The sequence below is a fragment of the Arachis duranensis genome, chromosome 8 (assembly GCF_000817695.3).
Source record: "Arachis duranensis cultivar V14167 chromosome 8, aradu.V14167.gnm2.J7QH, whole genome shotgun sequence".
NCBI classification, from domain to species: domain Eukaryota; kingdom Viridiplantae; phylum Streptophyta; class Magnoliopsida; order Fabales; family Fabaceae; genus Arachis; species Arachis duranensis.
The window spans coordinates 40,443,251-40,471,203 of record NC_029779.3 but is presented as its reverse complement, the minus strand read 5'-3'; the positions used below and the strand labels follow the sequence as shown (position 1 = coordinate 40,471,203).

At 34.5% G+C, this 27,953-nt stretch overlaps 1 protein-coding gene across 2 annotated transcripts; it reads left to right on the top strand.

Moving 5' to 3' along the window:
• The first annotated feature begins 591 nt into the window (after window positions 1–591).
• Window positions 592–12,077, top strand: LOC107462788 (zinc finger CCCH domain-containing protein 37). 2 transcript variants are annotated; one of them, XM_016081444.3, is made up of 11 exons: window positions 592–992; window positions 2,073–2,320; window positions 5,534–5,593; window positions 5,686–5,805; window positions 5,887–6,090; window positions 6,487–6,524; window positions 6,612–6,658; window positions 6,736–6,866; window positions 10,063–10,122; window positions 11,022–11,138; window positions 11,699–12,077. In XM_016081444.3, exons 1-11 carry the CDS (start codon window positions 677–679, stop codon window positions 11,846–11,848), a joined length of 1,491 nt encoding a protein of 496 aa, XP_015936930.1. In that variant the 5' UTR covers window positions 592–676; the 3' UTR covers window positions 11,849–12,077. The 2 variants fall into 2 exon arrangements, with proteins under 2 accessions (XP_015936930.1, XP_015936931.1); XM_016081445.3 differs by having other exon boundaries at window positions 596–992; window positions 2,112–2,320.
• Window positions 12,078–27,953: the final 15,876 nt, after the last annotated feature.

Genomic DNA, 27,953 nt, shown 5'->3' with positions numbered 1-27,953 from the left:
TAGATTTAATATTATAAAAAAACTATATAAAGACTAGTTTGACTAATTTTTAAAATTTGAAGGATGAAAATGACTTACGTTTGGATTTTCAAGGACTATTTTGACTAATAGAAAACTTTTTTATATATCAAGTGACACATGCCACGTGTCGCAGACCTGTCACGTGACGTGCCACATGTTACTGACCTGCCACGTGGCGTGTCACGTTATCATGCCACGTGGCACTTAACGTGACACGTCATCATTCAATTGACAAAAGAATTAATTTGACTAACAATTTATCTTTCAGGGACTAATTTGATTAAAAAAATATTCAGGGACAAAAATGAAAATCGCGTGATCTTTCAGAAACGAATTTGAACATCAACCCATACAAAAATATGCCGCTTGAACTATAGCTCTTTTGGCTGCTATATCAGCTTTCTTAATAACATGTTAATTAACTCTGAAATCTAAATTTATTTAAATTATATATTAATTGGAGGTTTGATTGTTTTATCTCGCTAGGTGGGTTCTCTACGGAACACTTCAATCACACTCGCTACACTCATTTCTATTTTCAGTGTTTAACCGTTGGAATAGAAAGCAGCATTGTTATCGCGTTTAAGCTTGCATTCTTTATTTCTTTATAAAATATTTATATATTTATTATTATTTTTTGTATGGCTCCCTGAAAATGTTAAAAAATGGAAAATCAAAATCACATGTACACACTTACAGCCCTACCAACTACAGAGTTCCAAATGCCATGTTCCTCTCCCACCGCCGCGATGCAGCGCTCCGCTTCACCTCCTCCGCCGCCACTACTGCTACCGACGCCGACATTGGGCCGCCAGGGGTTGTCTCCAGAGTTTCTTCCGTCACCGCCGGACCTAACTCTTCCTCCGCATCCCACTTGCTTCAAGCCTCTTCTTGGCCTGCTGCCATCGCTGCCGCTGCCGCTGCCGCAAATGGTGGCTCCCCCGCGCTCGAACTGAAACGCTCTTCTGAATGTAATTACCCTCTTCTTGAGCTTCTTCAAGATTCTCTCTTACTTTGATTTCACTTTTTTTCCCTTTGTTCTGATGAGATGTTTCGGAGCCTTCTATTTGCTTTGTGAATTGAACTTCTTTCTGTTTTTTGATTAATTAGGGTTACAAGAGTAACAATGCGATTTACAAAATTATTATTTACTTTACACACTTACCCTGTTTTGGTGGCTTGACCCTGTTATTGAGGATGATTGGAGTTTATTAATAAGGGATAGGACTAGAAAAAGGGAAGGAAAGTATTTCAAAAGTGCACATTTAATTAAAAAGGAGAAAGTAGCTTGTGAGTGATTGAAATCCCATGAAATACTAAAATCTTGCTTTAGAATATGATTGAGATGGGTTACGGTTAGCATCTTTGTGGGGTCTGATTTGTGGGTTTTGAGTAGCGTCACAACTGATAATGAATTGATTGCTGATGAGTTTACCATATTAGCTTTGTTTTACTTGTAATTCTCAAGGTAAATGTTGGTAGTTTGCAGGTTCCTAGCAAGCTTACTAAATGTTTATGTTGAAGATGTATAGTGAATAGCAACAAGGATGCAAATAACAACATCCTACTGTCTTTTCATTGATCTTGGCAGTTAACACCAGTTTTATGTAATAATTCTTGAATGTTCCTTTGTACCATCAGAATATACTAGTTAGGAAGCATAGCTTGCTTGTCAAATTTAATTGTTTGTAACTAGAAAACATGTGCAGTGTATGTTTGATGGCTGATTTGAGCAGCAACGACGATAATTGCTACAAAAAAAATATTTGACATTTTGACCTAAAAGAGTGCATAGTTTTACTATTTCACATATAACATATTTTCTTAATATGATATGTTTGTGTAATTTGTATTGCTATTATTTTGATATATACTCTTATAAGTGTATAATTTAAAGCTTCTATACTGTTTCATTGAACAATAGGTATCTCCTTTTTCTAACACACGATATATTCTTTCTATCCCTAAATTATTTTCTTAGTCAAACTTATAAGATAACATCATATATTTGCTTTTTTTTATTCTATATACTTGTCTATTATCTACTATAGCACTCTACTATCCAACCATTTTGGGTATCCCAAACACAGTTGGGCAAAGCGAAGCTTGGTATTCTACAAACTCACTAGCTAAGCGCCCTAGATATGAAAGTGGAAGCAATTTGCCTATATATCCCCAGAGACCAGGAGAGAAGGATTGTGCCCACTATATGCTTACAAGAACCTGTAAATTTGGAGATAGCTGCAAGTTTGACCATCCTATTTGGGTTCCTGACGGTGGAATACCAGATTGGAAAGAGGTGACTGTTTTTGTATTTATTATTATTATTATTATTATTATTATTATTATTATTATTATTATTAAAACTATAGTATTGTATACTACATTTACTATTGGTTATATTGCAAACTGACATGTATCTCGCTATTCCCAGACTTATTTAACGAAAATTATAGACTTGAGCATATATGGAACAATATAGCTGTATACTATATACTCGTTTGAACAAGTATGTATTACTTTATACTGACTAACCAAAACAAGCATGTTTCTTAATGTTTATGTGTGTGTGTGTATATATTTATATAAACCCCTGATTTCTATGTAAGTCAGTGCCCAACATTGTATACAGAGATATTTTGTACTAAATAAAACTAATTGTGCTAAACATTCATATGAGATTGTTGGTGATGGTATTGGAACTTCCGTAGCCAATTAGTCAGGACTTCATTGTTCTGGTCCCACTCTGCAGAAGGGAAATTGGGATTATATGTTCTGTTTGATTTAAGTTCAAATGGAACTGATGTAATGAGGTATGTTAGCTATAGGAAACCAATTGTGGGCCTCTAGAAATTGTCCTTGATAGTTGATAGAGAACATTGGAATTGGATACTATTTCAAACTTAAAAGAGAACACAAGGAGCAAGTTTGTCAATATTGGTCATGAGCAACAAATCCAATTGGTTGCACGATGTAACCTTCTACAGATACTTTGCATGTCTTTAATGTTAAATGTTGAGATTGAGGGTTTTTGGTAGGAGAGGAAGAGATAGACTGAAATTATATCATTATATTACTCTGAATAAATTGTGTAATATGTTGTGTATTACAAGAGAGAAATACTAGTCCCTATTTATGATAATAGAAAACTCTAATACTTATAAGGACATACTCAGACAATAATGATAAATATCAAAATCATCCTAAGAGATATTATATGATGTATGCTAAGGTATGATATAGATATTATAGATTATACTCCTTATTTAAAACTTTAAGAATGTACACACTGGCAGTGCCTGATGATTGGTTAGGAGAGAACGAGATGGATAGAGGCGATATTAGGTTTGAGGCAAAGGTAACACCATGTTCCATCCTATACATTTGTGTGGAGCCTTTGGAAGCTAATCAGACAGTTGTTAAGCAGCAATGAACCACTTTGCAAGCGCTGTTAGAGAGCTAGCCTCAACTGCACAATCATGGCTCATTGTTACCTAGAATGGGAAAAAGCCATTGCAGTCCTGGGAATAGGATTAAAGTCAAAGGAAGTAACCAAAAGCTATGTTGTAACACGATAGTCAAAATCACTTGAGTTATTATTCAGTTCATCTGATCTGATGCCAGGCCTTGCCTGCTCAATGAAAATCACATGAAACACACTTGTTTCTGGAATTGCATGTTAAAGCTTGGATTGAGCTGCAACAACAGGAATCTTGATTCTTCTGCAATTCCAACGACACAGATGTTGGAGAAATAGCAAGCCTAAGAGCCATCATACTGGAGAAACCAAAGTCTAAAACAGTGATGTTGGGCATGGTCAGATTATTTTGGTGGAAGTTCTGAGATGCTGGTGCTCGAAGTGCTGCATGGAAGGATAGATGCTGCAAAGCAGCACTCATCTAGCAAAGATGATTACCACCAGTCTAATGACATCGAGCTTGTAGTGGTGTGATGTGGCACCACAATGTGGATGGGGTTGATTGTTGAAACATATTGAAGATTTGTAACTTTGAGTTGAACAGTGGCAGAGAGAGAAACAAAAAACTTGACTAACATAACTGGTTTTTGTCTTGCTAATATTTTAATACAAATTGGAAAGTCAAAATACATAGTGAATAACAACAACAACAGAGCTTTATCCAACTTGTTGGAGTTAGCTATATAGACCAAATGACACCATTGCACTCTACCATATATCATGTCTATAGTGAGTGTGTTTTTGTTGTAATCTCTCTTGGTAACTTCATCTTGAGTTTTCTTAGGTATTTCTTTGCCCGTAACCACTGGTCCATCTTCTATCGAATCTATCCTCTTAATGGGATTCCACTCATAAAAAATTGATGCCACTCAATCTTATTTTTTTGTGGATTTCCTTAATTACCCTTGATTTCATAAAGTTATTGCTAGTATTTACTATTTTTAGATTCAACGCTTGTGAATTTCATAGCAAGTTTAATTATTTGAAAAATAATAAAAATTTAATTGAAAATATTTAGCAACTTGAATCAGTTGAACATGCGAAGTTCTTAATATTCCCAAGGGTATTGATACCCTTGAATTTTATAGGCATATGGGAGAAATCCCCTTCTTTTCTATACTAAGTTATGTGATAATTATATATTTTTGTGAACTGTTTAGTTATTTTGAGGAATATATTTCAGAAGATATTTTATCGCTTCTTACTTTGGATGCTTCATGCTTGACTGAAATTTGAAGCTTACTTCATTTTGTACTGTGATGATTTTCATCTTTATCCCTGAATCTGGCTTTCTTGATCTAAAATATCATCCCTTTCTTGCATCACTGGGACCCGTATATAACTACCTATTGAATCCAGTCATGTTATGAATAACTTTTATTCTTAATAAGTTTGCTGTGTTTGGTAAGCTATTTCTTTTAAATTGTAATATATATTGGACAAACTTCTGATACTTTCGGAGGGATGCGATGCCTAAAACGATCAAAGTGATCCTTTTTATGATAATGCGGATTTATCTTTATAGTATATTTTGTTTTAGTAGCCTCTTTTGGTGTGGCATAAAATTTCTTTAATGGGATTGTCCACATGGGGAAAGACTGGATGTTCCTTTTCTGTTTTGAACTCCTATTCTTTTATGTTATTGTTGTTTATGGCAGATATCTAATTTCCATAGTTGTTATTTTTATTTTTATTTGTATTCCTTTGATTTTATACTAAGCTGTCCGTAAGTTTCTATATTAGCATACAGCATCCCCTGAAGTTCAGGATAGGTGAGAAATATTGTATTTCGAATATCCATGGCCTGCCTATTTTCCATGCTAACGTTACTCTGTTTCAATTGTTTATTCTGCTGGAGTAAATACGGCATTTTGTGTTTTTTGTTGTTCTTGTCTTTTTATATTTATCTCTTCCCGCACTAGCTTTCAGTTGCAAAAGTTGAAATATGATCACCTTTCAAATTTATATTTCTCCAATACAAAGTAGAATTACTAATTTTTTATGCTACACATAATTGATTAACTTCTGATTTAGATTTCAAACACTGTTTCGAGTGAAACACTTCCCGAGAGAATAGGAGAACCAGACTGTCCAGTAAGTAGAATTTGCAATTACTCTTTTTCTTCTTTTTTTTCCTTCTGATATGTTGGATACTTTCTGATTAATTGAGTTCCAATATGTTGCAGTACTTTATTAAAACTCAGAGATGCAAGTTTGGTTCAAAGTGCAAGTTTAATCATCCAAGATCTTCTGAAAATGGTGATATTTCTGCCTTACCTGAGAGGCCATCAGAGCCCCTCTGTGCGGTAAGTTACTTTTCTTGTATATACATGAGATGAGCTATCATTTAAGATCTCTGGGTCACCTCTTCTTTTATATCCATGTAGTTCTATGTGAAGACTGGGAGATGTAAATTTGGTGCTACGTGTAAATTCCATCACCCGAAAGACATCCAGATTCTGACGTCTGATGAACTGAGTTATAATGCTGAACAAACACAAGAAAATTCCGTAAGGGAGGGAGCAACAGGAGATACACAATCTTTCTTATCTCCACTATTGCATAATAGCAAAGGACTTCCAGTAAGAATGGTATGAATACTCTAATAATTTTTTTGTGTGTGTTTAGTCTTTGTCTAATAAAATGGAAGAATATACCAATTCATCCACTACCATTTTTTGTGGAGTTTTGCTTTTTGTTTGATTATTTTGTTGTTGTATGCTGCTTTGATCCATGTTGAGAAGCATTGTTCCTGTGACACCTAAGAATGATTGTAGCAGAAAGCATGATTTTCAATTTGCCTGCATGAATTGGTTTTCTGGCTGTGTAACTCATACTTTTGCTAGGTTGGAACCTTTGTAAGCTAATTTTCTTTATTTTTATCTTTGATGTTTTATAAAGTAGTGATATTCACATGATGCTGTTTATTATTAGTCTTTATGGTTTTCGAAAGCCTGGTTTTTTACCGTAGAAATGTCTTTTGACAGGGGGAAGTTGATTGCCCATTCTACATGAAAACTGGAAGGTAAGTGTTACTTTATTGTGTATTGATTTCAAATATAAGTATTTGATGGATTTAGAGTCCTTGAATTTACTCATTCATATGAATCAGTTGCAAGTATGGTGCTACATGCCGCTACAACCATCCTGACAGGAATGGTATGTATACAATGTTGGTTGTCATGCTTTTCAGCTTTGACAAACAATAATTTCACCTGGCTTTACTTTTTCTGCAGCAATTTATCCGTCAGTTGCTGCATTTGGTTCTTCTATGGTGACGTCTATGGCTGCTAATCTAAGTATTGGATCTATAAATCCTTCTGTACCTATTTATCAAGCATATGACCCAAGGTTGTCAAATCCAATGGTAATGTGGGGTTTTTGTTTCACTTATTCTCATTGACTAGTTCATATTGCAAAAAATGTAACCTGTGCATTCTTTCGGGAAATGGTTGGGAGCTAGGGATGCTGCTTGTTATTATAAAAAATCAGGACTTCAGTGAGTTATCCAAGAATACAACAATAACAACAACAACAAAGTCTTATCCCACTAGGTGGGGTCAACTACATGGATCAAACGGCGCTATTAAGCTCTATCATGTATCATGTCTACGGAGAAACCGTTTACATGTAGATTTCGTTTGATTACTTTATGAATGGTTTTTCTAGGTCTTCTTCTGACTTTCACTTCTTGTCCATCTTCCATCTCATCCACTTTCATGACTGGATGTTTTGCTGGTCTTCGTTTCACATGTCCAAACAACTTGAGACGTGATTCTACCATTTTTTCTACCATAGGTGCTACTCTAACTCTCTCTCTCTCTTATATCTTCATTTTTTATTCTATCCAATCGTGTATGACTACTCATTCATCTCAACATCCTCATCTCTGCCACACTTAACTTATGTTCATACTCCTCTTTGGCTGCCTAACACTCTGTACCATAAAGAATAGCTGGTCTGATAGTAGTGTAATAGAATTTACCTTTAAGTTTTAAAGGCACTTTTTTGTCATATATAAAACTAGATGTACTCCGTTATTTTGATCAATCTGCTTGGATCCTATGATTTACATTCTGTTCAATCTCTCAATTATCCTATATGATGCACCCAAGATATTTAAAACTTTTTTTTCGTAAGATGTTTTCTCCAATCTTCACCTCTATATTAGGGTTTTCCTTCAGCAGCCGAACTTACATTTCATATATTCTGTCTTGCTACGGCTTATACTCAGACTATACACTTCTAGAGCTTCTTTCCATAAATCCAATTTCTTATTTAGGTCTTCACTTGACTCTCTCATAAGGATGATATCATCAGCAAAAAGCATGTACCATGGCGCACACTCTTTGATATGTTCTGTGAGTACTTCTAAGACTAATGTGAAAAAGTATGGATTTAAGAATGATCCCCGGTGTAATCCTGTTCTAATAGGAAATTCTTCTGTCACACCATCTTGAGTTTTCACACTAGTTGTAATCCCATCATATATGTCTTTAATTGTATGAATATATACAATCTTTATTCTCTTCCTTTTCAAAACCTTCCATAAGACCATTATTACGATACCTCTCCATCATCCTTTTTAACAGGTATGTAACTTCAGTGGTGGATTTGCCTGACATAAAATCAAATTGGTTCTCTGTTACTTACATCTGTTGTCTTAGCCTCCGTTCTATCACCCTTTCCTATAACTCCATGGTATGGCTTATGAGTTTGATCCCTCTATAGTTTCTACAACTCTGTATATCAGTGAGTTATCCAAGAAAATTAAAAAAAAATAATTTGGTTGGTAATTTTGGATGCTTCTTGATATGAAGTCTTTATAATTTTACTTTCATTGTTAAACAGGAAATTCAGACATGTCTAAAATGACAGGAATGACTTTCACTAACTCATAGGTCTAGGGTTCAGTTCCCGTAATTGATACTTTAATTATAGGTCATCCATAACTGCAATTGTAGGATCCTTGAGGCTCCTGTAGTATGATATTTGTGCAATGTGCATCTTTCAGTTTGGATGAAAATTTTGAATTAAATATTACTGGAATAAATATTTTGAATATTTTTTATTGTCATGATCTTTGCTTTGTTATATTGCTGGATCCATTTATTGTTTTGCTTACATCCTTTATTATACATTGTCCATACCCTTACTCTTCCTTTAAGCATCACTGCTCAAAATATTAAATTCTTAGCACCTTTTGAAAAATTGCCCAAGCTCAAATGTTAACTTTCTGACATAATGTTGATCTTCTGATACATATCATGAATATGGTAGGTTATTCTTCTCGTATGAAGACAAGTAAATTTTGGGTTTGATAAGTTGCCACAGATATTAACCTGAATAAAAGAAGAGAAAAGATCTAGAAATAAGGCTGCGTTTGTTTCTGAGAATAGGACAGGACAAGGCACCGAGAACAAGACATAAGGGACAGAGACACAAAATTTTGTTTTCTTGTATTCTGTTTGGTGATAAACTTGAACAAATTATGAAAATCCAATTTATTATTTTTTTTTCCATTCAAAAAATTGAGATGAAAGATATAATAAAAAAAAATATAATTATAAAAAATTAACAAGAATAACGAAAGAAAAAATGAAAAATAAGTTATGTCCCTTGTTAGTGTCCCCGTGTCCTTCCTGTCAGGATGAACACAAAATACACTAATTCAGTGTCCCTAGACACATTGTTGTCTCTGTCGATGTCTCCTTTGTCAAATACGATTTTGTGTCTCTGTGTCGCCGTCTTAATGTCCTGCTTCTGTAAACAACGCAGCCTAACAGACAATGAAAGCACCCAAACTAGAACACTATAGCAGCTCTCACATGACAGTATGTCACATACCCACACTCTCCCGCTTACAATTTACAGCTTAACGGTTATTTGCATGTAGAGGGTCCCATTTGATTGTCACACTTCCCTTGGTTTGTATCAGGGTCCTTTAGATTAATATATCATAAAGCTAATTGTTATAGGACTAGACATTTAGCCTCTGTTTGGTGCAAAGGGCATGATCCTTTTATAGTGATTTCCCCCTCAGATACGTTGAGACATTGGAAAACTTGCTTCACATATAATTTTATATTTAAAAATCTTGGGTTTGATTCTGCTTTTGGTAAGAAGACTTCTCTTATGGACTCTCGTTAAGTGCAGAGAAGAAAGGGCAAATAAGGGTATAGACATAAGGAAAGAGCATACTTGTAACCAACTCTGCTGATTTAGTCATTTAGCAATGGGAGTGAAGGATGAGGCTATATGTATGAGACGGTGACTTTGAAAGGTTTCAGGCAAGAATTGGATTAGGTGTTTGGGAGAATCTAAGCTTGTCTAATACTAGAAACATACCTTCCAATTTCATGCTAGCTTTGCATATCTTCTTCCTCAGATCATCCATGTTGGTTTGTCTTGATGGTGTTACCTACATTCAGTTCTTTTTATTTTATGGTGTTCATTTGTGGAAACTATTAGTTTCTTTTTGTATTTATCCTGCACTTGTATTATTTTTATGTTAAAGAATACCTGAAAGCTAATGCATCTCATGGATATGACTTGTTTTCCAGTCTCAACTTGGAGTGGCAGAAATTATGTATCCTCAGCGTCCTGGACAGATTGAATGTGATGTAAGCGCTTACCTTAATTTTCAGTTGAATAGATATCATCTGTCAGTTTGTATATTTGTGGCTTGTGTGTAACTATTAGTGCCTAGTTTGTTTCAACATGTTTAGAGATTGGAAAGCTAAGCTTCACAGAAACATTTTTCCATTTATTTTTGTTGTTGTGTAGAAGGCCTCTTATCCTCATTTTGTATTATTCTTCTCTCCATCTTAATAAAGTTTTCTCATAAGAAACACAAATAAAATAAAAGGTAAAAATTTTACTGCCATTTGCATGTTATTACTTGTTAAAGATTCATGGTTACTCAGTAGAAATGTTGGAGTAACTAGATAAGAGAGAGAAAAATAATATATTGCTGGTGTGTAGATCGTTGTGTTTCACAATAGAAAAGACCAATATATATATATAAAGGAGAGTAATAAATGTATAAAGCACCTATCAACTACTCTGTTTGGATATGACTTTACTGTTTGCACGGGTTCACTTTTTTCCCAGATATTTGAGCTAAATTGCAACAAAAAGGTTTTAAACCTGGTATTTATTGATGGCAGTGGTGCAATTTACTTCTGCACCTTAGCTCTTTCTTTGATAGGCTTGGACAATTGATATACTCAAATACCACTGAGTGGCCACTTTTTCTTATTGAATTGAATTTAATTAATGATTCTGACACTGATGTAATAATTTCCAGTGCGAAAAAAAGTTTGTTCTATTTAACTTGATTTTATTGATAAGAAGTTCATATTATCATAAAGCATATAACATGGATAGAGTACTGTAGAATACGTTAAGGAATTGAAATTGCTGTTTCTTAGCTGCATTGATCATTTTAACATAACTTGCATGTTTTTGAGCCTTATACATCTAATGATTTATGGTTTATATTTCACAATTGACCATATAGTTCTATATGAAAACTGGTGAGTGCAAATTCGGGGAAAGATGCAAGTTCCATCACCCTCTTGACCGATCAGCAACATCAAGCATTAAGCTCACTCCCGCAGGATTACCTAGGAGAGAGGTATAATTTTCCTGGAATACATGGTACAAATTCATCCGTCATTTGCATTTTCCATTAATACCCGAGTACATGAGTTGTTTTATTTATTCTCAAAATGGTGCAAGTTATATTGTTTGCCATAGTTAGTTAAGTTTGGAGGTCGTTTCAATCAACTGGAAGTTATTTAACTTGATACCGAGTTTTGAATTGCACGTGAATAACTCCAACTAAAGCAAATGGCAGCTCCAGAGCATTGTCCTTGTAGAAGAATTATTTGAGTAATATACCAAACATATCCATGAAAGGTTATATCATGACAAAATTATCCATGAAAGAAAAAATTCCAAGATTACTTAAAGAATACTTTTGTACGGACAAAAATTCCCATTTTTCTTTTGAGTGATTTTCTCAATGACATTATTTTCATGGGTAATTTTGTTAGCAACATAATATTTTTTGAGTAATTTTGGTACTTTACTCAGCATTATCCATTTAACATGCCTCAGTAACAATGTGCTTGTTGAAGTGTTTCATAAAACTGTATATTATGTTTGTACTATAAACATATGATGTCCTCACAGGGTGTTAGCATCTGTCCGTATTACATGAAAACTGGCACTTGCAAGTTTGGTGCGACCTGTAAGTTTGACCACCCGCCACCCGGAGAAGTTATCGAGATAGCAAAATCGCAAGGAACATCCGCAACTGATGGAGGGGAAGCAGATTCATGAAAAGACTTCTGGTTCTGCTCTGCACCATCAATGAGATCTTGTATGAAGTTTCACTTTGTATTTTATGATTCTCTTTCTGCCTATTGGGTTATCGTTTCCTAGCATGATTCAAACTGCCATGATAGAAACATGCTTTGCTTCTGTAATCAGAAAACAAACACGTTTTGCTTCCTTTTGTTTAGCTTCTCCCCTCATGGTTATAATTTGGTCTCTTAATGGTCCGTTGACCTGGAAATTGCTACAAAACTTTCGCAATTATAACTAGTCTAAAAGCGCGGGTAGTCCAATAAAATTACGCTTACATAGATAATCGTTAAAATCAAATCTACCCTTGCAAAGAGCTTGATAAGATTTCTAAGATCTGTTTTTTCTTTCAAAAGTTTTTAAAACATAATTTAACCCCTTTTCATGCATCTTTGTATCATTTCGTAAATATGATATACACAGACAAATAAACAGGAATATTGAGCATAAATGAACAATTTTTAACTGATATATGTATAATATTAATATATAGGGTAATTCACAAAAATGGTTTGGAGTTCAAAATTATAAAGATGTTCTAAATCAATTTTCTTTACATGCTTGTTCTAAACATCTTTTACTTAAATCGAAGAGTAATAAATCGAATTAATTTGGTTCGATTTTACTGTTGGAGAAGTGTGTAATATGTAAATCACTAATTTGATTTACCATTATACAGTATATAACTAGTAAATCCAATAAACTTGATTTGATTTACTACTTATATAGTTAGTTGTATTTATTTTATATTAATTTTAAAACATAAATGTCAATAAAAAAAATATTCCTCATTTGTAAAATATCAAAAAAATCAAAGCAAATAAGAATAGAAATTTAAATTGTGTTTTAGTTCAAATTTTAGAAAATTTACATTTTTACAAATTTATAAATTCAAAATAGAATCATAAACGATTTATAAAAATTTGTTCAAAATCATCTTTTGATTCATTAACATCTAAATAATCATTATCAAGACTTTTAATATTGAAAAAGTTATTATAAAGTTTGGTGTTGCGATGCATGAGCATCACAAGTATCTTTTCTGTATGATTTGAATAGTGATTTGTTGATTTTCTAGAGGATTTAAGTGAATTATACTCTAGTGGATGCTACTTTGAGTTGTTTTAGCCTTTTGTTAATTTCTGGTAGCGTTCGGGTGAAGATCGGGCATAATTCATGAGAAGAAAAGTAAGAAAGGAGCTCTCACAACCCTCTCTGGCATTGTGGCACTAAACGCCACTCTCCCAACATTTAGCGCCAAACTTAAAGCCCTTACATCTCCCTCTGCCATGTTGGCACTAAACGCCACATCATAGGTGTTTAGTGCCGGACCAAGGAAACTTCTCATTCCTCTTTGCCACTATGGCGCTAAATGCCACATACCCAGTGTTTAGCACCGAGCCTTGGAACATGCGTGTATGGTCTCTGGAAGGGTAGCGCTAAACGCCACCAATCCAGCATTTAGCGCCGGCAGCGATCATAGAGTGATCCTTACGTCCGTCACTCAATCAGCAACAAGAGTTATTTTATTTTATTTTCAAATCACATAGAAAAGAAGAAAAGATATGATTAGGTTTAATTTAAGTTTTGAATATTTTAGGATACACTATAAAAAGGAGATATTAGAAGCCCTGCGCCGGGGAGGGGGGTCTCTTTTCTTTGGCTCTTCTCCCACACTTTTTCAGTTTTCACTTTTAGGATTTTTTCTGTACCATGAGCAACTAAACTCCCATTGTTAAGATTAGGAGCACTATTTATTGTAATGGATTAATACTATTGTTCTTCTACTTTGATTAATGCACTGATTTCTATTCAAGAATTAAGTTTCATTCTTCATCCTAAGGATTAGAGTATATTGAAAAATAATCCTAATTTAAATTAAATTCCTTTGAATCTTGAAAAAAGTTAAAATCATTCAAATTATGCTGGACTATTTTTTCGCATAACTCTTGAATTATCTGGATTTAATTTGATATGTGACATATAATCAGATTTCTTTTTGGTTCTTAAGAATTATGTGGCTTATAAACCAGAGATCGTACTTAACCTTTTAGCATAATTAATTGATCAAAAAATTGACAGTTGATTAGGTCAGAAGAAGTTGAATTACCATGGAATTGGGTTCAATTACCTAGGGTTTGCTATGATTTGTATCTTTGCACAATCAAGTAGATAAATATGAAAATCTAAATAACTCTGATATCTTAACTCTCTTCTAATATTTTCTTCTCACACATTTACTATTTGCGTTATTTGATTCACTGTTTTATGCCTTTTGCTATTGAAATTCTATATTCTAATTGTCTGACTAGAATAATCAATTAATTATTAATTGTTTAATTCGTTAATCTTCGTGGAAATTGTTGAGTTTGAAAAATTGAAATGATGATCAAACATTATTCAAATGTAAATTAGAAAATTATTAAAATATCATTAAGTGTTTAAATTATTTTCAATTGGTTGTTTGATGTTGTTGTTAGTGTGCAGAAAAAAATTAATTTTCTATTGGGCCAATTAATAGAAGCCCGTTTCGGTCTCCAAACAAGTTTAAGTCCATTATCTATTGTTTACTTCAAATGGCTAAACCTTGTAAAGGTAGTAAGAAACAAGTGGCCCAAAATCTTGAAGGAACCCATTCGGTGATCACAAGGCATCCTCTTCAAGTGACCAAAAGCCTAACACGTGACTTTATGTCTTGGTTACTAGAATTCAAATTTTATTTCAATTAATTATTTCCTTGGTTAAAGTGACATATTTTCCAAGACTCAATTCACTTTAACTTGTTCAAAGCTTCCATCGAAAGTTTTCTCTCTTCTCTCTCCTCTACTTCAGTCATGTCAATCTTTCAAAGAAGAAAATAGAAGAAAAAAATGGAAACCACACCAGAGTTGATTTTGAAGAAAGGCAAAAAGTTTTTTTGCCATATCAAAGCAAGAAAAGGCTACGGTCCAGTAGCTTATTTCTCAGGATCAAAACTCAACAAAAGTTTGTTTTTTTATTTGTGCATCACCGAGTATCAAGAAGAAAACGTCCAAGGTCTCATGCATGGAAGAGGAAATTATGGAGAATGTGAAGCCATCTTGAGTCAGAAGCTTATCAAAGGTTAGAATCAATTCTTAGGGCCAAAGTCAAGATCGATGGCCAAAATTGAAGAAAATGAATGAAAAAGGTTGAGAGAGATACATGCAAACAGATTCGATTTCTCTCTTTCTCTTCTCTTTTCAAACCGCCACTACTCTAAAGTTGGAGAAGAAGTTGTTGGGTTGGTTGAACCGATTTCAACCTTGGAAGCTTCACTCTTCTATATTAAGGGTGAACGGCCAAGGGTTGAAATCAGGGAGAGTAAGTAAAAAAAGCACAAAGTTTTTATAACTACCCAAAAACTTCCTAAGTTCTTGTCCTTCAATGATGTTCATTTAGTTTTCTTTTTCTTAATTTTGTCTGTCTAAGTCTCATGGTAAAAGGTAAACATGGTGATGTTTGTAAGAAAAAGCCAGTGAGAGATAAAAGGCAGTGATCAAAATTAGAGAAAAAGCCATAAGATGTCTCAGAGTTTCTTTGTATATCTTTCTGTTGTGAGTCATGATCCTGTGGGGATTCCCTTACAAGTTGGGTTAGCACTTTGCTATTGAAAGTTTGAGTCCAAGTCAAATTCAGATTGGGGTTAGAATCTGGATTTGTCCCAGATAGAATTTGGTAGATCCTAGGGAAGAATTGGTGTTTGTAATCCTGAAAAAAGATAGAAAAATTCTATCATTGTTGTGATGGAGACTAGATGTAGGCTACATTGCACCTAGTAGCTGAATCAGGATATATCTGGTATCATTTCTTCTTCTTTACTTCTTTTCTGTTTCTGGTACTCAGAAGACAAAATGAAAAATGTCTCTTAACTTGTTACGAGACAAAATTAAAAATCTCTCTCAACTTGTTACGAGACAAAAGTGAAAATATCTCCTGAAGTCAGTTGAAAAAGTAAAAGTAATATTCTGCGAAAAAAGAAGCTAAGATTCAACCTCCCGTTCTCTTAGCCATTGATTACCATCAATTGGTATCAGAGCTTAATCTCAAAGAGATCAAGTTTTGCAGTTTGAAAAAAAGATCCTGATGAAAAACAACAGTGTTCTAATATGGTGACCTATACTCTCACAGAAGGGTAATCAAACAACATACCTCCATTCTTTTAGTGGGAGTGCAATTATCTTTTAACTTACCATTTTGCAATTTCTCCTCAACCTTGAAGAAAAATTAAAAAATCCTATCCATCAGTTAATAGTTTGACCTATTTTTACTCAATAGTAATCGACCCAAAATGAAACATGTTACTCAAGTGACACTCATAAATATACTTTTGGGCATTAATTCAAGCATGAAATTACAAATTTGCACTAGCTCATAACCTCCGCAGAATCACCTTCTCGTATCCTAATACACGACATGCATTCCTTCACGTTTCTAAACCCCTAACAAGGTGTCTTTATAGAATTTGACCCCACACCGGCCGCAGCAAAGATCCAACAAACCATAAGCCATATCCTAAGACGTGAATAAAAACCATGAACGCCTAATAAGTTTGTATCCTTATCGCAAGAACGACAACTCCAACTACACAATCAACAAACAACTCGTAAGCAGCAACGATTTTGCCTCAGCTCTGTGTTCTCCTTTTCTAAGGATACAAGTCACTTCGAAATGGACATATGGGCCTCACGCTTCAACTCTTGCACCTCTCATCGAAAATGTTTAGTCCTGTCTCCGACAACAACTGCTCAAGAGAGATAAATGCAGCATCCTGCGTAGCTTGTCCCTCATCTGTGGACAATTGGCTGCTTGTAATTATATTTACCTCTTTGCCTAAGGATTGAAGGACAACAGTGAAACAGAAATATTTCAAGCCACCCACGGGGATGCTGTCTCGCCCGAGGAAAATCAGAGTCCCCACCCGAAGCTGGCAACATGTTCGATTTAGCAGCTACTCCAAGCCCTCCATAAACATAAACTCATTAACATCGAATTTGGGAACCACTTGCATGTCTGCTGCACCATTAATAGTATAACAAGTAACCACAATAAGCCATGCAGTATCATTTCAGCACCAATGTATGAAAAAGAATATTCAAACTTTACCAATCTCTGATGAAACCATTGTAGAGATAGCTCATTGCCCTACGCTTCTCCCCTCTCTGTTGACCAAACAAGACCCACCCAGTTTCAGTTTTCGATTTTACCGACCAAACCTTCTCCATCGATGCCACCCAGTTTTGCCCTCCTAGATCGAGGTCTTTATAGCCATGCCTCATCATCATCTCTGCGCATGAAGCCTTTGTACTCGTTGTTGCTGACGCCATCTTCTACTTCATCATTGGCTTCCTCCCAGTCCATGTATATCCCCCGGACGTCCTCCCACCCGAATGGCATAATATCGAAACCTCCCTTATTTCATGAACACCACAAACACGTAAAACATGTGCCTTACATGTAGAAAGTATATATAAAGAAGAGTATCTCTGTATTAGTGCATGTGATATTCTTTCTTAGGCCCCACTAAACCCTTCCACCAAGCCCGTTTCAATATTAATAACGGTTGAACACAACCTCCCACTACTACAAGAAAGTTGTAGGATCCCATAGTATTTATTCGCGAATTTATCAAAAAAATTCATTTTACCGCTAGAATAAATCCGACGCTATAAATTTTATCGATAATTATTTATTGACAAAATTTTTGTCTGTCGTTAATTACTAGTAAATTTTTAGTGATGGATATAAATTTTTAATTGTAAAATTCTGGAGCTTGTTATTGTCAAATTTTTCTCTCGATAAATCCGACGGTAAACTTATATTTTAATTTTTTAAAAAATTTGTTTGAAAATTTAATATATAATTTTAAATATTAAATTTAATAATTTATAAACTAACAAAATTCAATGTTTTACAATTTTTTATAATAATTTGTCTATAATTTTTAGTTAAAACTTCATAAACAAGTTTAAATATCAAAGTTTATTATTAAAAAAAAGAATTCAATTAAGCAGAGAAATCATATTTAAAATGCACCAATTAACTAACAACTAAAAATTAACTAATTTATCATCTACAACATCAACCATACATTGTCATAAATTAAGACAATACAATTATCAAATCAAACAATAATACCTAACCAATAAAAATTTCATTGTCAACTATCATTAATATTAATTGTCTGAGACAATTCTAAAAGTTAAAAAGTAAATAGGTTTTCATACTTACCAAAGATTCAGTCCTAATTCTTTGATTAAGTTTGATATAACTTGACCTGTCAAATTATTATTTCATAGAAATTTGCAACAGTCAAAGAGAGTCCAATAAAAAAATAACAAAGAATAAAAAAGATAAAAAGAACTACAGGAACAATATATTAATAATCAATAATAAGCAGTAGATAAAATTATTGTCTTCTAGATATTATTATGTGATATTATTAGATTAATTTTATATTTATTGATACTATTTTACTATACCAACTTAGAAGATGGCGTTATTATTAGATTAAGTATGCACTTAGAGTGTAACAAATTTATTTTTAATAATGCCATTTCTTTAAAATTATTTTTGTAGTATTCATAAATAACTAGTACAACAATACAAGTATATTTCTTTCTATTGAATTAAATTAAATTATAATCATCTAAATTTTAAATTAAATATTTTTATAATTTTAAATTTAAAATTATTTAAATTAAATTGGATGAAATAGAATAATAAAAATCAAACAAATATAGAGTTAAACCCAAAGTGGTCCCTGAGATTCACGATTTGCACCAATTTAGTCCCTAACTTACCAATCACATCGTTTATGTCTCCGACTTTGTTAAAATTACACCAGGGTCGTCCCTCCCCACATCTCTAGGCAAATTAACTGCCGCAGTGACATGGTGCTGAGATGCCATGCTGGCGTAGATAACAACTAGCTGAGGTGACAATTGAAACAGTTTGACCTAATGTGGTCCCTGTACCTAGTTTTAACCCTAATTTCTAGGATGACATCATTATCCCTCTTCATCTTCTTGTCTCTGTCCAGTAATGTTCTTTTCTGTCCAGCAACGTTCTTCTCCTACTTCGTTATTGTTACTCGTTGAACTAAAACGAAAACTATGATTGGGTGTGCAAGCCAGGGTCAAGGAAGCTCTACACGATCGACGACGAGAACGTGGAGTCGGACCAGACCGTCGTGGGTGCTAGAGCGCTGTGGGTATAGCTGTCGGCCCGAGCTTCGTTGGTCCGAAACAAATACCAACCCAGATAAGCTCTTCTCCGGTTGTCCGGATTACAATGTGAGTTTTTGGTAAGAAAAATTATTTAGTGATTTTTCTGTTCTTTACTTCTTATCATATCTCATATTCATACGAAGGGCAAAACATGGTGTGAATTTTTTCTCTGGGCTGATGATGTAGAAGAAGAAGAGGAACATGAAAGAAGAGTGGATGCAACTACAATTGACAATGAGCAAGTGAAAGTCAATTTAGCTTGGAGGATTGAGAAATTGGAAGCTAAAGTGAGGACCCAAAAATGTATGATACGATTGTTAGGCATAGTAGTGTTTTTCACTGTAGTTGTTATATTGGTTATGACTTTGAAGTTCTGACAATGTTGTATGTAATGTGTTCTTGGATGAATGAAAGTAAGAGTTGGTTTTTTATCTTCAATTATATGCCCTATTTTTGATAGACTAGTTATCATAAAGAGAAATAATTACAAATCATCTGACATCATAATAGCATAATGCATAATGCATAATTACAAAAGTAGCAAAGATAAATATATTTGAGTAGAAAACATTAACATGTTTGAGTTGAAAACATTAAAGGAACAAAAGAAGTACCATAGCTAAGATATCAAGCCTGTCAATACAAAAGTTTTGACAATTGTCCTAAACAAAGCTACTATCTATTAATTGCCTTTAACAAAACAAAGAAGTACTGTCCTAAAACATCCTGATATCAAAGTCATCAATTGTTCTTTTTCCTTGGTGCTTTGAAACCGAGAGTTGGAACAAACTTCATAAAATTGGCCAATCTGAAAGATGTTGTCACACTGGCTCCTTGCATTAGATCTACACCAATGGATTGAGGTAGTGGTGAGCTCCTCCTTTTGGGGGGCAACTTCTTTGGCTTGATGGTGCAGGTGCAGCAGATCCTGTTATGTCCCACAGCAGAAAAATAGTTCAACACATGAGCCCAGATAACAAAAAAAATATATTTTGTTATGTTGTGACGTCAAGAAGTGTATTACCTGTGATCCTTTGTAGTTTAGTTGTGATATCTCAATCTCCACAGCAAGAGGTTTATCAACTGGTGCAGCAGCAGTATGAGGTTGATGGCCAGCCTCAGAAGTAGAAGCAACAGCATTTGATTTGACTTTATCTGCAGTAGCCTTTGCAGCTGCAACAGCAGCAGCTACTTCATCCAGCCTCTTCTTTGAGCACCCTCTCTTAGTATGCGCTTTTACCCCACAATACCTACATGTGAATGACTTCAAATGCCTTTTCAAACTTCCACTTGATTTGGCTTTCTTGTTACTTTGAGCACCCTCATCAGCATCTTTTCTTTGTCAGAGCTCCAGGCCTCCTCCTAATGTTAGGGGCCTGTGGCTGAGTGTACATAGATTTCTCCCACAATGATTGGCTAGGAAGAGGATTAATGTGATGGGCATAAGTCTTGTTGTATGCCTCCATAGTACACAATTGGTGGCAAAAGTCTTCCGGCCTCTTGTTTACCCTTGCAAGGGCAGCACAGGCATGAATACATAGAATGCCTAGAGTTAGTGACACAAATGCAGAGTAAGACAATCACAGTCATCAAAGTACACAAATATTAATAATTAAGTCAAAGAGATTGATAAAGGACACCGGTCAGCATCCAGAATTGGCAAGTGCATAGTCTTTTTCCAAGATCCACCACCATGTTTGTTGGATGGCTATGAACCTCAAATTTTTCATAGTCTTCATCACCGATCCAGATAGGCATCCAGTTTTTTGATTCTTTTTGATTTTATCTAGGCGACTTTGAATTACAGTGGGGTATGCCAACATGATTTGCCAGTTTTACCTTATTCTTGGCAATAGTTCTCATCACAAACATTCTCACCTCTTCAAGTAATGTGATGATGGGTTTGTTTCTGGCCTCTTTGATTCTTGCGTTGAAAACCTCATAGGCGTTGTTGCAAACGTTGTCTAGTTTTGGCCTATGGCTGAACTGGGACTTTGTCCATGACTCTCTAGGCCATTTGTTGAGATATGCCCAAGCCTCCTTGTTCAACCTCTTAATCTTGTTCAGATTATCAATGAAATCATGGAATGTTGTTGATCTGGAACATTTCCAAAGCAGTCCCCTCAACTCAAGGTCCTTCCATTGTTTGTTGAAATTCCTCCAGAGGTGCCAAACACAGAAACGGTGGTAAACTTTTGGCATCACCTCCTAGACAGCATGAATTAAACCCTACAAACAATGTTACACTATGTATCAGAACCAAAAAGTGATGTACACACTTTTTATCGTGCCACAGAACAGTCCATGAGTTTATATTAGTGACCCTAATATAGTCCCTGACTTTTGCATTTTAATACAATTTAGTCCCTTCATTTAGGTGTAAAATGCACGATTCATCCCATGTGCTATTTGGACATAACTAACTGTGCATATCAACAACCAACCTCATACATACAAACTCCAGAGGTCATATATAAGATACAAAGTTAACAACCATTATTCCAAGACAATTCACTTACATCCAGAGACTCATAGAAATTTAAAAACACATGAAAGGTAACATTACCTTCTGCATATAAAAAATAAAGCACCATTCGTTAGTCTTGTAGTCTCCAAGATCAGCATGAAGCAGCTCCAGGAACCATTTCCAAGTGTCTGTATTCTCTACTTCAACTATAGCCAGGCAATCATGTAAATGTAATGATTGGCATCTTGTGCCACAGCAGCCAAGATCTGACCTCCAAATTGTGTCTTCAGAAATGCCCCATCAAGCCGAATCAAGGGGGTGACAACCTGCCTTGAATCCCCATCAAGCCAGGATTCGTCTTCAATAAAGTCTCAGCATAGTCCCTTAGCTTCGCATATTGTGCCTTCTCATCCCCGTGTACTACATTTCTTGCATCTGTTAGTGCTCTTGCAATGGAATTTGAATTCAGCATAAGGTCACACTTTGTCCTGAAGTACACAGCAGCCTCATATTGCTTGAAATTGGGGTATTTTATTACCTTTTTCACTAATTTACTAGCAACCCAAGCCCTATTAGCAGCCCTGTTGGTGTTCTCCCTCACACATGTATGATCGCCGTTGAAAGTTTTTATTTGCCAACATGAGTCGTCACAGTCCCTTGAGGCATACACAACCCAGGAACAGTCTTTCACCTTGCACACAGCCCTGCATCTAATATTGTCATTTTTCTTAAACTTAATTCTCCTCCTGTCTTAGATAGTATACTCTCTTATAGCCTCTTTGAACTCATACTTGGTGTTGAATTTCATACCCACTTGTAGTTGTAGCTCACCGAATCTTGCCCTATTTCTAAAGATTGGGAATTCATCTGAGTCCTCATCAGATTGTAGCTCATCTTCAGAATTAGAGGAGTCTTCATCTCCTCTGAGTGCCAAGAATTAGCACCATCATACTCTGCACCTGGGTCAAATGTTTCATACACATCAATAATCCCTAGAGTTTCCACAAACCCCAAGTCCACCTCTCCATCTGACACATCCTCAACCAATGCATCATCTGGTTGCATTATGTTCTCTTTTGTCTTATAAGCAGCATATGCACCTCTCTTGATGTCTTTTAGTTTCTTATTTCTTGGTTTGGACATACTTGCATTGTCTTTACCAGGGGTGTTCAAAATCAAACTAGACCAAATAAAATCGGCCAACCGAACTGAAAAAATCGAGAACCGAATAAACCAAAAATCGAAAAATCGAAAAAATCATATTTTGCTATTTTTTATGCAGTTCGATTCGATTTTCAGTTTTGATACTGAAAACCCTAACCGAACCGAACCGAACCGATCAACTAAAAACCATAAAAAAACCATTCGCCCTCCTACCCCCCAAACGACCCAAGCCCAACCCATCAGATAACCTAACATGACTACTAACTCAGTAACTCCTATTCTCCTAACCTAGCGCAGCCAAGAAACCCTATTACCCCAACCCCTCCTAGCCCCCTCCCAGCAGCGCCTCCCACTCCCACTCAGTAACCCCTATTCTCCTATTCTTCTATTCTCCCAACCGCCTCCCAGCCCCTCCCACTCCCAGTCCCGCGAACCAGTGCCTCCCAGTCCCGTAAACCAGTGCCTCGCAGCAACGCCTCCCAGCCGCGCCTCGCAGCAACGCCTCCCAGCAGCGCCGGACCAGCCACCCAGTAGCACCGGACCAGCACCTCCCAACACCGAACACCAGATATGGAGGATCTAAGTCAGGTATTAATTTGAATTATTTTTGTTTCATGTTCAGTGAATTTTCGTTTGAATTTCTGGTAATTGTTAAATAATTTTATTTTGTTTGAATTTATGCTTTTGTTTGAATAATTTCTGTTCTTTGTTCAGTGTAATTTTGCTTTTGTTTGAATAATTTCATTTCTTTGTTCAGTGTAATTTTGTTTGAATTTATGCTTTTGTTTGAATAATTTTGTTCTATGTTCAGTGTATTTTTGTTTGAATTTCTGGTAATTGTCAATAATTTTATTTTGTTTGAATTTCTGCTTCTGTTTGAATAATTTCTGTTCTATGTTCATTGTTCAGTGTATTGTTGTTCATTGTATAATATATTTGTTGTTAATTTACTAAAATTACTTCTGATGGTTGGTTTGTTGTTCATTATTTAATGTTCAAGCTCAAAGGATGTCCTTAACAATTAACATAGAAAGCTTTTCCATTTTTTGCATATGGTAGTTGTTAAAAGTTTTTTGAAAATATAATCCACTTAAGAATCAATTTTACATGTTTTCATCTTCAAATTATATTAAACTTGCATAGGGTTTAAATTTATATTTTACTGTTATTAATAATGTGGTAAGAACAAAGGGTAATTTTTTATGGTGAACAATAACAAAGAAAAGTTATTGTCATCACTCACAACATTGCATAAAATTGACGCACAAGTTTATATAAAAAAGTAATAATACTGTGATTTAGGTGTTCTTTGATCCAAACTTATAATGCATAATTATAAGAACAAATAAGTACTTGATATAGATTAGACAGCTATTTGTTTTTCATTGTTTAGAGAAATTTATTGTTCTATTATTTTACTTGTTATTGATTCATTAATTTCATTGTTGCTGGATGTTGTTTTATTGCTGATTCAGTGTTCATTGTTTTATTTGTTGTTCATTCTTCAGGAAAATTGATTCTGATTGGTAGTTCACTGGTTCAGTGGGTTTCTCTCTATGCATCAATTCTAGACCACATGTTTTGTAAACAAGATCTTGATTTTGTAAATTGCTTGTAAATTGATTTTGTTGTTTAATGTATTTGTTTAGTATGTTTGATGTCAGTTCAAGTGAGAATATGGGTGACACCGGATTGCTGATTTCAATTGTGTATTTGTGTTAGTCAATTTCAATGTATAAGACTTTGTAAAATAGTATGGTAGTATTTTTTGGAGTTGATTAAAAAAACCGAACAAACCGAACCAAACCAAACCGATTTTAATTGGTTTGGTTTGGTTCGGATGGCCTCGACTCAAAAACCGAACCAAACCGAACCGCAGTTTAATTAGACGATCGGATCGGATGATATTTCTCTCAAAAATCGAACCAAACCGCACCGCGAACACCCCTAGTCTGTATTGCTAGAGCTGTCTTCTTGGATTGGCTTAAATGAACTATCCTCTGAACTATCATCATTTACAGTTAAGTCAATATGAAGAGCTTCCTTGCCCTTATTAGCAGACCTTCTAAATGTTCCAGCAGCCTGAGATCTTGTAATTCTCCTAGGTAAGAACTAAGGTTTGGACTTCATTTTTGAGTTTGGTAGTCTCTCTCAACTTGGTTTTCAGGCTTGGGTTGGGCTTTTGAATGAGCTTTTCAGTCAATTTGGGTTTAGAGATGGATGTTGGATTGGGCTTTGACTTAAGCTTGGGCTTTGGATTAGAATTGGGCTTCATAATGGGTTTGTCATGAGCCCTAGCAGGATTTGGATTAGGGGTTGTGTTATCATCAATTGTGTTTGGAATAGTGACATGGTTGGTTTCAGGGAGGGGGGTTTGGAGTAGGATTGTTTATGGGGCTTGGATTTGCATTTGGGATAGGATTCGGTTCTGTAGTTGGGTTCGACGTGTTACCATCAGCTTTGGGACCCTCACTTGTATTCTTCTTGCTCACCAAGTCTCCCTCACAAGTATCATAAAGCCATACTACAACTTCCTTCCCTGCAATCACCTTTGGTGTGGACACCCCATGCTCAAAATACACATCAACAACTCCATCATTCTTCTTTGCAACAAAACACATCTCTCTTAACTCACCATCACATGTAAGAGCCCTCAGTCCACCATCTAAGCTCTTCCCCGGAGGCAGCCACCAACACTGAAGTATGTTGTCATACCCAAGCTCCTTGTAATAGTTCCTTACGAAGAACACATCTAACGTGTCCTCATCTAAATCTCCTAAGCAAGTTCTGTTATCTGGTGAGTACACTAGTATTCCATCATATTTTTTTTAAATGTTCCCTATGATAGAACATAATATCCATCAAAGTCTCCATCTGCATTATGCAAAAAATCAAATTGAGGAATCAAACAATCAGATTCACACATGCAAAAACAAACATTGACATTCAACCACATACAAAACACCAGAAACACCCATCAACCAACCCAACTAAGATTGCATTAAAAATAGAGCATGGAAAAAATTTCTCCACTACCCACAAAAATCCTAATAGATAATGAAAAACTTTAAACTTTCATCAACCAAAATTAATTTTTTCAACAAACACAGACATTGATGCATATCTTTTTGTTGAAAAGCATTATTTTTTGCGAGTTCAGACGTACCTTTGTGTGCTCGCGATGAACTCCTTCTCCTTCTGTCAGCGACAACGATCACACAAAACTATCACAGTGATAGCGAACTCCATGGAGCCAAACGTTTTCAACCTTCAAATTCTATACAGTGGCCAGAACTCAGGATTTCATGGTGCGTTGTTTTGGTCTTCAAAAGACAAAGAGGAAGATGAAGTGATCACAGAGGTTTTGTTTCTAAATATATGCCCAACGACGCCGTTCCATCCATCCATATTATTAGCGCCAAAATGTACACTCCAGCGTGGCATCTCAGCGCCATGTCACTGCCGGCGGCAGTTAATTTGCCTGGAGATGTGGGGAGGGACAACCCTGGTGCAATTTTAACAAAGTCGGGGACATAAACGGTGCAATTGGTAAGTCAGAAATTTTGGTACAAATCGTGAATCTCAATACCACTTTGGGGTTTAACTCAACAAATATAACATCAATTCAATTATACATACATTTTAGTAATTGAGATTTGAGACGTCATTTGAAACTTTGTGCATATCTCGATACCGAGAATTTTGCATGTATCTCAGCAACTCGATACCCATTTAGCTCTTATGACACAGTGTCTGAATATCCGAGATTTATTCATTTTTTTAAAATTCATTCGATAACCGAAATGTAATACATTGTGCATTTAAGTAATTACGTTATATTTTATATATTTTCATAAATTTTATATTTTTTAATTTAAATAAAAAATTCTTCGAAGAAATTTGGATCTAGGATTTTTAAATTTGTGATAAAAATATAATGAATCGTGTCAATTTTTCTGTCTGTCACATATGCCACTTTATTTGCCACATCGGACCAAAACGTTAATGAATCATTCCTATTTCTATAGATGTGCAATTTTTATACATTTTAAAATTATTTAAGAGTATTTTTGTCAAAAACAAAATCAAAAATATTTTTGTCTAAAATATTTCGAGAATATGTTTAATAATTTATCTAATACCTTAAATAATATATAACGAATGATAGATAATAAATCAACATAAAGCTATATAATATAAGTTACTTTTTGTTTAGGGAAAATTATTGTAAAGGACCGTTAAGAAGATTTAATTATTAAAAAAAACCTTTAATACCAAAATTAGTAAGAAAGACCAAATCTTTTTATAATATTTAAGAAGAAAAATCAAATTTTTTTATAAGGAGATAAATATATCCTTAATTATTTTTTATAATCTTTAATATATGCTGTTTGATTCTCAACGTTATATAAATATGTATGAATATTCACTTGAGATTAATTAATTAATTACTTAAAAAAATTACTCTAAAAGAACGTTAGAAAGATTTAATTATTAAAATATTAATTTTTAACTATTTATTTATTTATTTTTTATAATTTTTATATTAACAAATTTTTTCTAAAATTTTAATAATTTTTATTATTTATTTATTTTTTACTTTTATGATCTTTTGTCTTTTTTTCTCTTTAGCTAAAAATCACAAAAACAAAAAAATAAATAAGTAATTAATAAAAAATAATCAAATAATAAATGTCTACCATTCAATTATTAGCAAGAGTATAAATGAATATTCAAATATCTTAATATTTTTTGAATTAATTTTGTCCGAAATTATTTCATGTATACGCTATTGTTGTACAGTGCACCTATATATAAACATGTTTAATATGTGCAAGATTCACACAAATTGGAGCACCATCCAATTTTTTTTCTCACTAGAAAGGATTCATTCCCTAAGATTATATTGTCTAAATGGCTCTTAGTGCACTTATATATAAACATGTTTAATATGTGCAAGATTCACCTGAAACACAAATTAGAGCACCATCCAATTTTTTTCTCACTAGAAAGGATCAATTTCCTAAGATTATATTGTCTAAATGGCTCTTAGATGGCTTGTTCACTCAGCTTGCCATGTTTTGGGTATTACCTTATCGACAAAACTGTTGAAGAAGGATTGACCCAACAATAGTATCCTACTACTTATTCAAAATTTCATATGAAATCATGGAGGAGTGGAAGGTGGATTTGCTTCTTCAGC

Bases quoted from the DNA above. Each gene is read 5' to 3' on its own strand.
- LOC107462788 (XM_016081444.3), top strand. From the start codon at position 677: ATGTTAAAAAATGGAAAATCAAAATCACATGTACACACTTACAGCCCT. The intron at 5,594-5,685 runs GTAAGTAGAATT...AATATGTTGCAG, and splicing joins TAGGAGAACCAGACTGTCCA to TACTTTATTAAAACTCAGAG. The intron at 6,525-6,611 runs GTAAGTGTTACT...CATATGAATCAG, and splicing joins TTCTACATGAAAACTGGAAG to TTGCAAGTATGGTGCTACAT.